The following is a 15,650-nucleotide window of genomic DNA, read 5'->3' on the forward strand; positions in this document are numbered from 1 at the left end:
ACAGACAACTGTCTTCCCAATGCCCTTGCATGAACAGGGGAGATGGGGAAGCCATGGGGATTGGTGCAAGAGAAGAATCGCCATGGGTTTGGGAGTATTGTTGATAACAAACCCTTTAGGCAGGTGAGGAGCAGCCGAATGACAAGATAATTCTCCTAACTCCCATCTGGGGCTGGCGCAATCCCTGCAGCTCTGGCGGCACCTCCAAGTTCACCCCATCAACCTTGGCTTTATTCTCCTGACTGCCCTCCTTCCAGCAACTGCCATTACTGTTCCTTTCTGCATTCTACATTCTACACAGTGATCAGCCCTCTAGGGTCACCCTGAGCAATGGGGATTCAGCGTTCCGGAATGCATGCGCCTCATCAGATTGTCTCCAAGTGGGAAGGACCAGTGTCTCACAGCATTGCTCACCACTTCCTGCCTTGGCTCACCTGGATCATGTAGGGTTTGTTGCCCATTTTTCGAATCTCTGACATGTTCCTCATTTGCTGCTGGACAAGAGATGCTTCAAAAGCCACCAGCATGGAAAGGGTGAAGACACTGTAATACCAGTATTCATCCAGGCACCACAACCCCACGCAGAAGACCTACATGTAGGAAACAGACACAAAACACTCCCAATACTGGTACAGAGCAACAATCCCATTTGGGCTTATAACGAAGACTTGGTTAGCACAGTGGCTAAAAGCATTTAAGTTTCACCTCAGCCTCAAATGCATGAGGTAGCCTTGGACAAGCTTCTAGCCTTGGTGCTTGGTCTGCAACAGAGGGATAAATAATACTGGACCATCTTATAAGATTGTTGCAATGGTTGCTGAAATAGTGGCCAAGCTCCAAAGAACCATGGAAACCAATTCTGGGCACCCAAGTGGACTTTAGATTTGTTTTTCTTGAACCACAAATTCTTGTGTGGTTTGAAAGCATTTTGATTAGATTATTTTGTTTATAAGTATGTGAAACATTGGAAAAAGTCATTGTATGCGGCCTTTGTGGACCTAAAGGCAGCATTTGATTCTGTAACCAGGGGTAGGCTCTGGGCCAAATTGGCCAATATGGGTATTAACAGAAGGTTATTACTTCTGATGATTAAGCTTCATGAGAACAATACCCTCCAGATAAGAGTCACACAGGACGGCAGACTCTCTAGAGAAATCCCAGTCCAAAGAGGAGTCAGACAAGGATGTCTATTAGTCCCATTTTTAACATCTATGTTAACTCCCTGGTCACATGTTGCTGTGAAATCGAAACCCATCCCCCCGTGTTCTCTAACGGCAGAAAAGTACCAGTTTTAATGTATGCGGATGACGCTGTTCTCTCTCAAACCAAAGTGGGCTTGAAACGTGCCTTAGGAAAGTTTAGTGACCAATGTAACACTGAGCTGTTAACAATTAACTTTGCCAAAACCAAAATTGTACATTTTAACCGCTCCTTCAGGAAAGATAATTGGAGCGTAAAGGGAAACGCCATTGAACAGACTAAGATCTTCCAATACCTAGGCATTACTTTCTCTTATAATGCCAAATTGTCAACACACCTGACCACATCAGCTATATCAGCAGGAAGAAGTGCAAATGCCATCCTTAGATTATTCAGAAGGAAAGGAGCTGGCTTCCTCCCGATGGCCCTTAAAGTTTTCCAGGCAAAATCTTTAGCCCAACTCCTATATGGCTCTCAAATTAGCCCTTCTACCAACCTTAAGACCCTTGAAACAGTACAATCAAAATTCTTAAGATCATTATTTGCTACCCCAAAGTGTACACCTAATGCAGTCTTAAGGCAAGAGGCAGGACTGCCCAGAGTGGAACTAAAAGTCTGGGAGCAAGCAATATCCCTGTGGCTGAAAATCCATTACAATCCTAAGGGACTGTCACCTTACCTCCTGGCCGCAGTTCCCTATCCTCCTTGGCTTATGCAAATAACTAACAAGATCAAACAAATTGGCCTAAACCCTGAAAATCTTCTTATTGGAACTCTGAACAAGGCAAAAGTAATTATCACTCAGAGACTCTACGATGTCGAATCACAACAAGAAGACGCCCTACTCCCGGAGACGTATAGATGTTTAAAAGCTTAGTCTAATTTTGCAGCTGCCCCTTACTTAACTAACATCACTAACGAAGTTTATAGATGGGCTTTCTCCAGAGCCCGCTTTGAGACAATGCCCTCAGCAGTGCTGTACGGCAAATTTACGCGGGTACCAATGCATGCGCGTCTCTGCCCCTGTATGTCTAATAAGGTAGAATCTGTCACTCACATCCTTCTATTTTGCGAATTCTATAGTGAAGAACGAGTTCAACTTATTTTGCCGCTTTTATCAAAATTTATACCCCTTCAACATTATTTGGAATCCTCCCCCGAAATTCTACGAAAATACCTTCTGGAAGATTCCTCAGGCTCAATATCATATGAAGTGGCCAAATTTTGCACTTTAGCAATCAGGAAGCGTAAATCTCTTTTGTTGAATGGCACACTGTGAAGTTCCCTTGTGTAATTTTTTTTCCCTTGATGCTGTTGTTGATTTCCTTTTGTTTGATCTTGTGGTGTTCTGTGTCACTGGCTTTTGCCGCAATAAAACTTGACTTGACTTGACTTGCATTTTGAAACGGGTGTGTGTTTTAACACACACCAAAGAGAGAAGACAAAAACTGCAACAGCCTAACGCAAACCTTTTGTTACTAGACTCATCAGGCCCTCCAAGAATGTCCATGTGGGACACGAGGATAGAGGCTGGGCCTGTATAAACTTTGTTATTCGCATAAACATATGATATTTTATACACACTGAAAACTTTTAAGAAAACATTAATTTTAACTTAAGAACAGTAAGCTGAATCAGGCCAATGCCCCATCTGGTCCAGCGCCCTGTTCTCATAGTGGCCAGCCAGATGACTGTAGGGGGAAAGCCCTCTTGCTGGCTGCAGTTTCAGTGGCTGGTAATCCGAAGAGAACTGCTTCCAGCTGTGGAGACAGAGCATAGCAACCACAGCAGGCGGCCACAGATATCCTTATCCTCCATGATGAGGACAAGAGGTTTGTCTAAGCTGCTTCTAAAGTCAGCTAAGCTGGTGGCTGTGACTGCCTCTGAGGGGAGCAAATTCCAGAGTTTAACTATGTGCAGCATGAAGAAGTCCTGAATCTTCCAATATTCAGTTTCACTGGATGACCACGAGTTCTAGCATTATGAGGGCAGGAAATTTTTTCTCTTTCTCCATGTCATGCATAATTTTACAAACATCTATCATGTCGACTCTTAGCACCTTTTCTGTAAATTAAAATATTCCCAAATGCTGCAACCTTTCTTCCTAGCTTCTGCGCCAAGAATGGCTGAGCAGCATCTAAGTCCATACCAGCCTGGTAAATATGTATGGCAGGAGTGTGTGATTCAAAGTACAGTGGTACCTCCGGTTACATACGCTTCACGTTACATACGCTTCAGGTTACAGACTCCGCTAACCCAGAATTAGTACCTCAGGTTAAGAACTTTGATTCAGGATGAGAACAGAAATTGTGCTCCGGCGGCGCAGCAGCAGCAGCAGGAGGCCCCATTAGCTAAAGTGGTGCTTCAGGTTAAGAACAGTTTCAGTTTAAGAACGGACCTCCGGAACGAATTAAGTACTTAACCCGAGGTACCACTGTACAATAGAAGGTGTCAATTTTTAAATATACGTAAGAGATTTTGCCTGTGGAATTCTGGGTTTAAGGAACAGAAACTCAAAAAGAGGCTGATGCTGCATATCCTTTTTGATTACCTGAAAGACGAAGAAAGGGGCAGTGGCTCTTTCTTTGAAGAGTTCAAGGAATTCTGGCACAACCATCTCTGCCCTGTGTGAAAAACAGAACCCTGATTTATTTTGGCATTGTGTTGTGACATTCTGTCCTGCTTGCAACCCCTAAAACCCTGGAGGTTTGATTACACACACACACACACACACACCAACCCCACATGAGACACCTCACCATCTTTCTGCTTGCTCTGTTTCCACTTGGAAGCACTTCTGCAACGTCTTAGAGCATCCGGCTCTGTTTCCAAGTGGAAACAAAGCCAGATGCTCTAAGACATTGCAAAAGTGCTTGTTCTGAGAAGTTGACGGGTAGCAATCCCTCAGACAAAGCTCTTCATAAAACAGGGCTTATGAGGAAGGTTTCAAAATCTTGTATTCCATTGTCTGTCCTAGAGTTACTTCGACTGTGTATATTTAATAACTAGAGAAACAAGAATTACCATTGCAGCCATTGCCATTTTTATGAAAGTGAACCTCTAACATTTGGCTGAAAACTGGAGAGTGAAAACTCTCTCTTACTGGTTGACATGATTATTACATCATTTGCTTGTTCTTTCAGATACAGTTAGAGAAGCTGCAGCTACTGACTTGAGTTTTCCTTGTGTTGCCCACCTTTCCTGATAGTTCTGCTGTCATCTTACAGGCCCTAAAATTTTATCAGGCCTTTAAGACAAAGTTGCATTATTCAAGGTGGTATTCTGTTCCTTCAGACACAATTGCAGTAGATGCCTGCATCTTTTGTGGTTGATCTATCACTTTGAAGACTACATAACTTTGCCTCAAAACACTAAGAGTTTAAGACTGAGAAGCTTAGGTGGGTGGACGATGGGAGAAGAAAAGAATTCTCTCCCCACCATAATTACCCAAGAATAAATAGGAGCTGGGGAGGTGATGGCTAGAATGTGAGTGAAAGGAGAGGCCATGAAAAATGTGTGCAATCTGATGCATGTGTTGAGTTTTAATTGTGTTCCTTGTTGCAGACAGCATCCTTCTGGGATGGAAACCAGAACAAGGGATTAGAGCTAGGAAGTTGTATTTCAACTGTGAAGAAGAGAGGAAGGTGTTGAGTAGGTTAATCTTCCTTGCCTCCACTTGCTGGCTCAATCCTGGAGGCCCTTCAGTTAAGGGCTAAGAGAGGTACCAGAGAGATTAGGGCCAGGGCTTGAGTTCAGGTGATGACTGTAAAAAGGGAGGGGCTGTTTGCTCTACTACCCCTACCCCTAAATGCATGTGGAAAGACTGCAGTGCTCAGCCCACGACACAGGACAGATCTAGTAGGGGATATTCTAGATGTGCCCTATGAGTTTTCAGCTTCCATTAATGAGCAATGTGCAGGCAACACGGGTTGGCGCCTCCGGCAATGGAATTTGCTCTGTGGAAATCAGGGTCTGACCGCCACGGTGAAGGCGGAGACCCACTAAAATCACAGGTGGGAGAAGCTTGTGAACGTGGGATTTGGCTGGCACCCTTTGCGCCTCCCCTGCTCACGGGAAAACCCAGTTTTGGGGATCCGGAGCGACGTGGGGTGAGTGGCGCGGTGCTTCGCATTGACTGCTTTTTTCACAGAGTAAAGCCGCATTGCTGTTGCCGGAGAGCGCTGACTTTTTCCTGTGGACAATTTGACTTTAAACAACTACCCGTGAGTAGAACGGAAAATTGGATTTACAAAAGTCTTAATTCGGTACCGAAACGGGAAGGTTTCAAACAGGAAGTCCGCCTTCCCCTTTTGTAAATAGATTGAAGCAAAGAAGCTGCAAGCTAAGGTCTTGGAAAGCCTTATGTAAAGGATTAAACTTCCATCGATTAAAATCATTAAACCCCCCTTGGAAGCAGGAGAAGAGGGGGGAAATTTTGGATCGTGTAAGCCTGCAGGAGAGAGTGATAAAAATTAAATTACCACTGCTCTGAACCTGGAAACGGGCTGCCAGTAGATTGAAGTTTTGGGAGAGTTCATTGACTGTGAATAAAACATGTTGACAGTTAGTTAAATAAGAGAAATATATTGTTTCCATTGTCCTCTTCTGCGTTTAAAAAGGAGGACAAGTAACTGAAAATTGAAACTAACTTTACTTTTTGAACTGTGCTTGAAAGGATTGATACAAGTGGAGACTGTTTCCCTCTAGAGGGAACTTTGGAAACTGTTACAAGAGTGGAGCTGGGGAATCTCCAGCTGCAGGATAAGAACTGTGAGAATCAGGGATTGACCTTGGACCATTTAAGAATGTCAACAGGAGAAGCTTTAGTGAATGCATTTTGTAAGATAAGCTATTTGTTGGAACAGCTTCATAAGAAGACCAATGTTATGACTACTAAAATTGATAACTTGGGACAAAAAGTGATTAATCTGGGACAAAAAGTGAGCACCAATACAGAAATTATTCAGGATTTGGTACAGGAATTTACTTCAGCAGAATAAATTGTGGAGAAGGAGAAGGAGAAAGTTGTTGTTGTCGAACCTAAAGTAATACAAGTGGGAGCCTCAGCCTTACAAAGGCAAATTGAGGACTATAAGTTGAGGCCTTTTATGATTGAACCTAGAAAAAGTCAGATTTTGAGGATCGGAGCCCAGCCTGGACTGGAGAAGGAAAGCTGGAAAGATCCCTCCATGCAGGGATTAACTGACTTTTGGGACATGGACTTGGGTCAGGAGGAGACTGGTGTTCTGGGGGCCTTTGGATTTGGAGGAATCTTGAAACATGTCCTGAAATACTTTAAGAATCTTAGCTTTAACTATGGAAATCTGGCTGACCTGTTGAGAAGGAATAAAAATATTGTTAGGCCGGAGTTTCCCCGAGATCTGCTCTATAGCATCAAAGAATATGAAGAAGACCTGCAGAAGGGACTTGGAAAAGAGTTAAGAGCCTTGGACATAAGATCTCCAGGTTGATGGACTGTATGGAGTTGACGGAAGTGACTGGCAGAGTCCGAGACCGGGGAGAGGAGATGGTGGAAGAGGATTGGAAAATTTAAAGTCTGATTTATGCTTTCCTCTACCCATAGAAGTAAGCCCCATTGATGCATACAACTGCATACTCAGGAGCCAAATCAGAATAAAATTGCTCGCCTGTGGAAGGACAGAATCACCAGGTAGTAAACTGTAAAAAATAGTTACACAGAAATGAAAAACTATTTCTGTAAAATTCTTCCTATAGTTACTCATTAACCTGATAGTACTACCCATCCATTGCTCTGCTTTCCTTTGGACCACACCAGGGAGGCAGGCAGGTGTGTGTCTTGTGGTCTGGGCAGTCCAGGACTGCTATACACATTGCCGAGGCTCGCACCCTGGGAGGCCACTTCGGCACTGGTAATGCGGCAGTTTGACTTCACCTCCAGATGCACACTCCATTGTCTCTCAAGGCAGGTGGATGCTGCCAACACCTACCTACCCACAGGTGGCTTGACCCACACTGAGCACAGCACATCAGACTAAGCACTGTTTTGTCAGCGGTTATTTTTTGCTAGAATATCCCCCAGAGAACCCTTAACTCATACTATGTTACCTACATGCTGGATTCAAAGTACTGCCAACTAATAGTTGTAAGTTAATTAGTCATTAATTCAGGCATCCTGTGGGCAAAAGTCTGAGTGCTCCAATTCCTGGAAATGCCCACCATAAATGTTACCCCAAAGCAGCTGGATCCAAGTTTGCCCCACTTACTTGTTGGTGCCATAGGTCTTCTCTGCTGCTTTGATCTCCTTGTCTTCCTGGTAGCCACGTGCATTCTGATAAAATTGCAATGGATGTTCCACAGGGAATAGCACAGGAAGGAATTTTTTCCTCTCATTTAGCTCGTAGAAATATTTGATTTTCTGAAATTCGAAGGAAAGGACCTCCTGTCCATCCTCCCCCTAGAAGAAATAAAGAAAGCTACAGCAAACAGGTTTCCACATGCAAGAGGCCAGCTTAGCAAGTAAGATTTTAGACACTCCCACTGTCATGTTTAAAAGGACTCCCTGCCGCAAGGTAGGCGCAATCACCAGCCCCTCCACCCCAACAGGGAAGGGCCGAAGCTCAGTGGCAAAGCGGTTGCTTGGCATGCAGAAGGTCCCAGATCCTATCCCTGGTATCTCCAGGTAGGGCTGGGACAGGATCCTGTCTGATACCCCGGAGAGTAGCTGCCAATCAGTATCAACAATACTGAGCTAAATGAACCAGTAGCCCAACTCAGAATAAGGCAGTTTCCTGTGTTCCAAACTGAGCAAAGTAAACCCAAGCATCAATAAAGTACCACAATAAAAGGACACCTCCAAAGCTGAAAGTCATAATATGCAAAAAAATGTCTGAAGTAGACAAGAGACACAAATCAATTTAACCCACCCTCTTGAACATGCGCTGCCTGCATGCTTCCTACCTTTATTTGGCTGCCAAGTCTGCTTTTCTGTGGCTTTTTACAAGGTGCCAAATCAATAGGCCAGATCCAGACTTAGTCAAAAGTCCCACTGAAGCAACAAGTCAAGTCATGACTAGCGTAGTCTGTATCCAGCTGGCAAACAGAAATGGGATAACAGAAGGTTCCACATGGGGGAGCTGCTCTGAACCACAGCCATGAATTTCTTACCTGGTCTCGATGGATGGGCACCAATTCTGCAGAACCGTTATTGGGGGTTGGCACAACTTTAGCCAATGTGGCTTTCCTTGGACTGCGCACCTGAAAGACACACAATTAGGGAAGAAAACAGTCTTTAGAGTTAGGACCAAAAGAGCCGGCATAGCATTGCATCTGAATCTGAGCTTTTGGTTTGTCTTTCCTAAATCAACCAAGAGTAGTAAACCAAGGCTTGCGGTTGTGATCTTTGCTCTGGAAATTCACATCTGCTTAGTATTATGTACAAACCAGGTCAGTATCTGAGATGGATGCAATTGGGCAAGTCTCCAGGACCGGATGGGCTGACTTCCAGGTACTACAAATCTTTGAAGGAGTGCTTATTACAACCTTTGAAGGAAGTCTGCAATGAAATTTTGGAAGGGAAAAGGGCGCCAGAGTCGTGGAAAGAGGCATATATCACACTTATACCGAAAACAGAGACTAAAAAGACTCAACTTAAGAATTACCGTCCCATATCGTTATTAAATGTGGATTACAAAATTTTTGCTGATATTTTGGCTAAAAGATTGAAAAAAGTATTGATGGAAGAGATTCATAAAGACCAAGCGGGCTTTCTCCCGGGAAGGCATTTGTCTGACAATTTGAGGAATATAATTGATATTTTGGAAAAATTAGAAGTGAATATAAACACTAAAGCAGTTTTGATATTTGTGGATGCGGAGAAAGCTTTTGACAACATTTCTTGGAGTTTTATGAAAAAGAATCTACAGGGGATGAGGGTAGGGCAAGGCTTTGAAAATGGTATAGGTGTAATATATTCTGAACAGAAAGCAAAACTAATTGTAAATAATGTGGTTACGGAAGAATTTAAGATAGAAAAAGGGACACGACAAGGGTGCCCAATTTCCCCGTTGCTTTTTATATCGGTTCTGGAGGTCTTGTTGAACATGCTTAGAAGAGACCAGTTGGTTAAAGGTATACAGGTCGGAGCTAAACAGTACAAATTGAGAGCATTTGCAGATGACTTAGTTTTGATGCTACAGGAGCCAGAAAAAGGGTTTTAGACTTAATTCAAGAATTTGGTCAAGTGGCAGGATTTAAATTGAATAAGTTAAAAACTAAGGTTTTAGAGAAAAAATTAACACCAATTGAAAAAGAAAGGTTTCAGAATGAGACAGGTTTGACTTAAGAAAGTGAAATATTTGGGGATTAATATGACAGCAAAAAATGTGAACTTATTTAAAGATAATTATGAAAAAGGTTGGACGGAAGTGAAAAAAGATTTAGAAATTTGGTCAAACTTGAAGCTTTCCTTGTTGGGACGAATTGCAGTTGTTTTTGTTCCAAACATTGCAAATTGTGGACAAGATGGACTGTTTCAAGAAGTGGCAGAAAGATATTTCTAGATTTGTCTGGCAGGGCAAGAAGCCCAGAATAAAATTTAAGATATTAACTGATGTAAAGGAAAGGGGTGGATTTGCCCAACCAGACCTTAAACTTTATTATGAATCAGCAGCATTCTGCTGGTTGAAAGACTGGCTACTTCTTGAGAACGCAGACATTTTGGACTTAGAAGGATTTAATAATGCTTTTGGGTGACATGCATATTTGTGGTACGACAAGGTTAAAGTACATAAAGCATTTAAAAACCATATTGTCAGTTTAATGTCTGGATAAGATACAAAGACTTATTGGAAGATAAAACTCCAAGGTGGTTGTCACCAATGGAAGCGAAGGCTCAGAAAAAGCTCAATATGGAGGCCAAATGGCCAAAATATTGGGAAATTTTGGAACAAGCGGGAGACAAATTGAAATTGCAGAGTTTTGAGAAACTAAAAAACAAAGTGTGAGACTGGCTTCATTATTATCAGATAATGGAGGTTTATAAATTGGACAAGAAAATAGGATTCCAGGTGGAAAAATCAAAATTAGAAACAGAATTGTTAGAATCCAAAACTAAGATTTTGCTGCTGAAATGGAACACCCAGGATGAAACGGTGAAGTCTGCTATGATTAAATGGGCACAGGATGTTGGACATAATATTATGTTTGCTGACTGGGAACAGTTATGGACGACCGGTTTGAAATTTACGGCATGTAATGCCTTAAGAGAGAATATTATGAAAATGATATATAGGTGGTACATAACCCCAGTCAAGCTTGCAAAAATTTATCATTTGCCCGATAACAAATGCTGGAAATGTAAAGAGACTGAAGGTACATTCTTTCACCTTTGGTGGACGTGCCCAAAGATTAAGGCTTTCTGGGAAATGATCTATAATGAACTGAAAAAGGTATTTAAATATACCTTCCTTAAGAAACCAGAGGCCTTTCTTCTGGGCATGGTCGGCCAATTGGTGCTAAAGAAAGATAGAACTTTTTTTATGTATGCAACAACAGCAGCAAGAATACTCATCGCGAAGTATTGGAAGACACAAGATTTACCCACTCTGGAAGAATGGCAGATGAAGGTGATAGACTATATGGGACTAGCAGAAATGACCGGCAGAATCCGAGACCAGGGAAAAGAGTTGGCGGAAGAAGACTGGAAGAAATTTAAAGACTATTTGCAGCGGCATTGCAAAATCAATGGACATTAGAGGGATGTTGGACAGAAATTAAGTGGTTGCCAGCTGTAATGTAAAGGTTGAGCAATAAGTTATAATAAGTTATATTAAGTTATAATAAGGATTTGCTGAGTTAAGAATTTGAACTGGAATACAAAAGGGGGAGGTGAGAGGAGGTCTGGGAAACAAGTTAATGGAAATAAGTAATGGAAATTATATTTGTTTTAACTGTTTTTTAATTTTGTATTTTTGTATTTTTGTCATTTTTTGTGTATTTTTGTTTTTTGTTTTTTTTGTATTAATTTGGAAACTCTAATAAATATTTATTTTAAAAAAAAGTATCTGAGATGGATACACAACTAGCCTCTGTTCCTTTGAACCTTTTGCACAGGACTGACCCTACTATGAGACAGAATACAGTGGCTGCCTCAAGCAGCTAATTTTGAGTATGATTAACAGGTGGCAAAACATTAACAACATGGTAAATAACTATCAGTTACTTAAACTAATTCACTATTAAGAGCTTTAACAAGTAAGTTTTAAAATAAATATTGTCTGTGCCCTTCCACTGTATTCTCTAAAACAGTGGTTCTCAACCTTCCTAATGCCGCGACCCTTTAATACAGTTCCTCATGTTGGAACAAGCTGGAAAACTCTGTTTCACAAAGATATGTTGTTGGAAATGGAAGAAGAAGGCACAACACATTCTCAGACAGAACAGGATATGAGTGCAAACACTTGATCCAGAATTTTGTAACTGGCCTTGTAGAGAAATCAGTTCTCGCTGCATCACTGTTAATAAATTCAATGAACTCCTCTTGTGCTGTCTCAGGAACATCTTCAACTTTGACTGTGAATGGGCTTCTGGCAAGTGCAAATGGGGTGTCAGGTAGATTTGGAAAGTATGATGAAATTTCGTCTGCAAGCATGTGCAAGTGTTCTTTCACAGAAATTATAATCGCAATCCTTTTGTCTGGTTCAATGTCATGTTCCTCAAAGAAAGCACATAAGGTAGGCAACACCTAAATTTTACAGTGGTACCTCGGGTTACATACGCTTCAAGTTACATACGCTTCAGGTTACAGACTCCACTAACCAAGAAATTGTGCTTCAGGTTAAGAACTTTGCTTCAGGATGAGAACAGAAATCGTGTTCCGGCGGCGCGGTGGCAGCGGGAGGCCCAATTAGCTAAAGTGGTGCTTCAGGTTAAGAACAGTTTCAGGTTAAGTACGGACCTCCGGAACGAATTAAGTACTTAACCCGAGGTACCACTGTATTTTGATCCAATTTTTTTTGCCAAAGCTGAAGTTTCATTTGGAATGATCGAATCTTTTCAGACAAATCGAGGCATGTTGCATTTGGTCCTTGCAGTGATAAAAGGTAAAGGTACCCCTGCCCGTACGGGCCAGTCGTGTCCGACTCTAGGGTTGTGCGCCCATCTCACTTAAGTGTCCGGAGACACTTCCGGGTCACGTGGCCAGCGTGACGAAGCTGCTCTGGCGAGCCAGCACCAGTGCAGCGCACGGAAACGCCGTTTACCTTCCCGCTATAAGGCGGTACCTATTTATCTACTTGCACTTAGGGGTGCTTTTGAACTGCTAGGTGGACAGGAGCTGGGACCGAAAGACAGGAGCTAACCCCCCCACGGGGATTCGAACCGCCGACCATGTGATCGGCAAGTCCTAGGAACTGTGGTTTTACCCACAGCGCCACCCGCGTCCCCTTGCAGTGATAAATTTAACCATTCAAGATGGCAAAGATGTCAACCAAGTAAGCTATTTTCTGCAGTTCACTTTTATTGCTGAAAAGTGCTTCAAACTGCGGTCTTGCTTTCTGATTAAAAAAGGTTTTGAGTTCATCACGAAACTCAAAAACACACTTTAAAACTTTTCCTCTAGACAACCATCTCACTTCAGTGTGAAATAGCAGAGCATTGTTCAGCGCATCCAACTCGTTGCACAGTTGCGAAAACAGTTGACTGTTTAAAGTGCTCGCCTTTACAGAATTGACAGAATTTATGACGCTTTTCCCCGCTGACATTTCCCCCCCTCTCCCTCTCCGCAGTGGAACCTCCCCCTCCTCCCAGTGTAGCAAATCACCAGCCAAGGTTTGAGGCCCTGGCCAATGGGCAAGCGGCGGCTGCGCGTGGCTGAGAGGAGGAAGGGGGCTGGGCTGAGCTGACCGAGCGCATTTCCAGCAGTCCCTCATCTGAGCAAGCAGTTTGCTGCCGCTGCTCGTGCTGCCGCCGCCACCCTGCTAAGCGCGGCTCCTGTGCCTGCCCTTGCAAGAGGCAGAGGCTGTCATCAGCAAAGGAGCCCACCCCCCCAAAGCTTGCTGACCTCTGGTCTTAGGTGACCCCTGTGAAAGGGTCGTTCAACCCCCCAAAGGGGTCACGACCCACAGGTTGAGAACCGCTGCTCTAAAACAAAGATAAACACACACACACCTTTGCTTCCCCCTTCCCTGTCATGCAATGATTAAACACAGAAGTAGAAAGCTTGAATCAAGCTAGTGTCTTCCATATTGACATTGGGGCTTGTGCTTAGTATCATAAAGAATTCTACACCTAATGGCTTGGATTCTCTCTGTGGGAGTCTCTCCATAGAATCAGGAGGGATGGGGCATGAAATCACTGAAAACTGGGCAGAGGGTATGGAAAACTCTTCTTCCGCAGGCTTCCTTAAGTCACCTGACCTTAGGATCCAAGCCACTGCTTGCCACGTTCTAACCATTTTTGCTCAGAGGTAAGAAAGATCCTCCAGCTACATTGGGATTTACTTTTCAGTAAGTTTAGTTATGACAGCAGCTTAGATTTATAGTCCAGCCCCTAAATTTTACATACACTTGCCTTTTGTGTAGCAGGAAGAGAAGATTATTTTTGTAAGAAACTTCCTTATACTGCTGTCTAGCCCACTCTGACTGGCAGAAGTGCCCCTCAACAGTTTCAGGAAGAGCTCTCACTTAGCACTGCTACCTGCAATCCTTTAACTGGGAGTTGTACCTGGGACCTTCTGCATGCAGATCATGTGCTCCCCCTGAACTATGCTTATTACTTGCTTGAAAGGGAGCAAAGGAAGTGAAGCTTATGCAATTAAAGTTTAGGAATCTAAAAAGACCCAAAAAACAACAACACAACAACCCCAAAACATTTGCTTGCATTTTAGAGAAATGAGGAAGCCCAGTGGTTTAAAGAAAGCAAACTTAGCAGGGGTTAAATGTAGCTGTGAGAACCAGACGGCCTGCCACTTTCAAGGCCTTGGAAAGAGACGACTGAGCAAAATTCACCAGATTACCACCCTTCCAACAAAGTTTTGATGCTGTGCCCAACAATACCACAAGCAGCAAAAAGTTATTTACAGCTTTGTCTCCCAGCTTAAAAATATGAAATAAAAAAGGATAAGTATTTTGATTTTCTTCTTCGTCACCAGCATCCTAACTGAGACATACTGGTATGGCTGACAGAGGCTGTTGTTGGTCTCAGTCTGTGGTACTCAAATCAAGCAAGTCCCAACCAACATTGATTCTTGAGGAAGTGGATACAGAATATCCTGATGCAGCTTGCCCTACTGGTGACAGACACAGGACAATCCTAAAAGTGTCACCACTGCCCAGAAACCAGTGTGCTATTGCAAGGAGAAAGCCTGGCCACTTCATAAAAACTTAAGGGCAGCAAAAATATTCAGAGTGGATCATTATCCATTTACTTATTTGCTATTGCCCACCTTTGAAATCAGCCAGACTTAACAATTAACAGAGAAATACACGCCACTCCAAAGCCTGCATATCAAACTGCAAGTTTTGAAATAAGGGAACATCCTGTGCTCCAGCTGTCTGAGTACCTCAACTGTGACAGTAACACATGTGGATCCAACTTTCATGCAGGGTAGATGTATGCTGGTAACATGTACATCACCGTGTTACATGTATTTCATCATGCATGAAGTTTTTGTCATGGTGAAAAACTGAAAGTGGCCTTGACTGTCCAAATAATCACACACCAATTAAATTAATGTCATGCAGCCAATTTTGCAAGCACAAATATTTTTCCTGCAAACAGGTTCGATTACAAATTTTCTGTGCAACAGGGATACTCATGTAGGAAATTGTTACTTTCAAGACACCCCTACGATGACCTGGAATAAGCACAATCCACCATGTATGGCAGTATAACAAAGGGCAGGTTTTTAGACCAACCAACCACTTTAAAATTAGACAGCTGCCAGCCCTAGCTTAAATTTACAGCAGAGTCTCCAAACACAGATTCTGTTCTGGTCAAATGAAACGTGCGTGAAGAGGACTTCCAACTGGTCACATGAACAGCCCCCCCCCCCGCCTCGAGGTCTCCTCAGTCCCTCCGCAAGGGCTTCCCGGGCCCTCAGGAGGCCCGACTCACCGCGCAGCAGTAGAGCAGGCAGTGGACGTGGACGCTCCAGAGGCCGGCCAGGGCGGTGAGCAGGTGGGCGGCGCCGATGGCGGCCAGGTAGAGCAGCGCGGCTTCGGGCGCCTCGGCGGCGGCGCCCCAGGCCCAGTCGCGGGCGCTGCGCCCCCAGAACCACAGCCAGAGCGGGTAGAGCACGCAGAAGGGCAGCACCGTCCCCCACAGCAGCCGAGAGCGGCGCCGGTACGGAACCACGTCCTGCACCAGCTCGTCCCCGGGGCCCGGACCGGCCCCCGCCGCCGCACCCGCCGCCGCCGCCGCCGCCGCCACCGCCATCCTTCTCCCGGGACCCCGCGCCGCCACCGGCCAGC

The 15,650-nt window shown here is 43.8% G+C and overlaps 1 protein-coding gene across 1 annotated transcript in view; it reads right to left on the bottom strand.

Annotated features, from left to right (window-relative positions):
• ATP13A1 (ATPase 13A1) overlaps nucleotides 1–15,630 on the bottom strand; it is a 34,933-nt gene extending 19,303 nt beyond the window's left edge. The window contains exons 1-5 of the mRNA XM_079967793.1: nucleotides 15,295–15,630; nucleotides 8,347–8,436; nucleotides 7,446–7,636; nucleotides 3,752–3,824; nucleotides 435–590 (exon numbers count right to left, since the gene is read on the bottom strand). Of these exons, the coding sequence (XP_079823919.1) occupies nucleotides 435–590; nucleotides 3,752–3,824; nucleotides 7,446–7,636; nucleotides 8,347–8,436; nucleotides 15,295–15,615 (831 nt within the window). The 5' untranslated portion in view covers nucleotides 15,616–15,630. The remainder of the gene's footprint in view (nucleotides 1–434; nucleotides 591–3,751; nucleotides 3,825–7,445; nucleotides 7,637–8,346; nucleotides 8,437–15,294) is intronic.
• Between the last annotated feature and the right edge of the window lie 20 nt (nucleotides 15,631–15,650).

The sequence above is a fragment of the Podarcis cretensis genome (genome assembly GCF_951804945.1).
Source record: "Podarcis cretensis genome assembly, chromosome: 2".
NCBI classification, from domain to species: domain Eukaryota; kingdom Metazoa; phylum Chordata; class Lepidosauria; order Squamata; family Lacertidae; genus Podarcis; species Podarcis cretensis.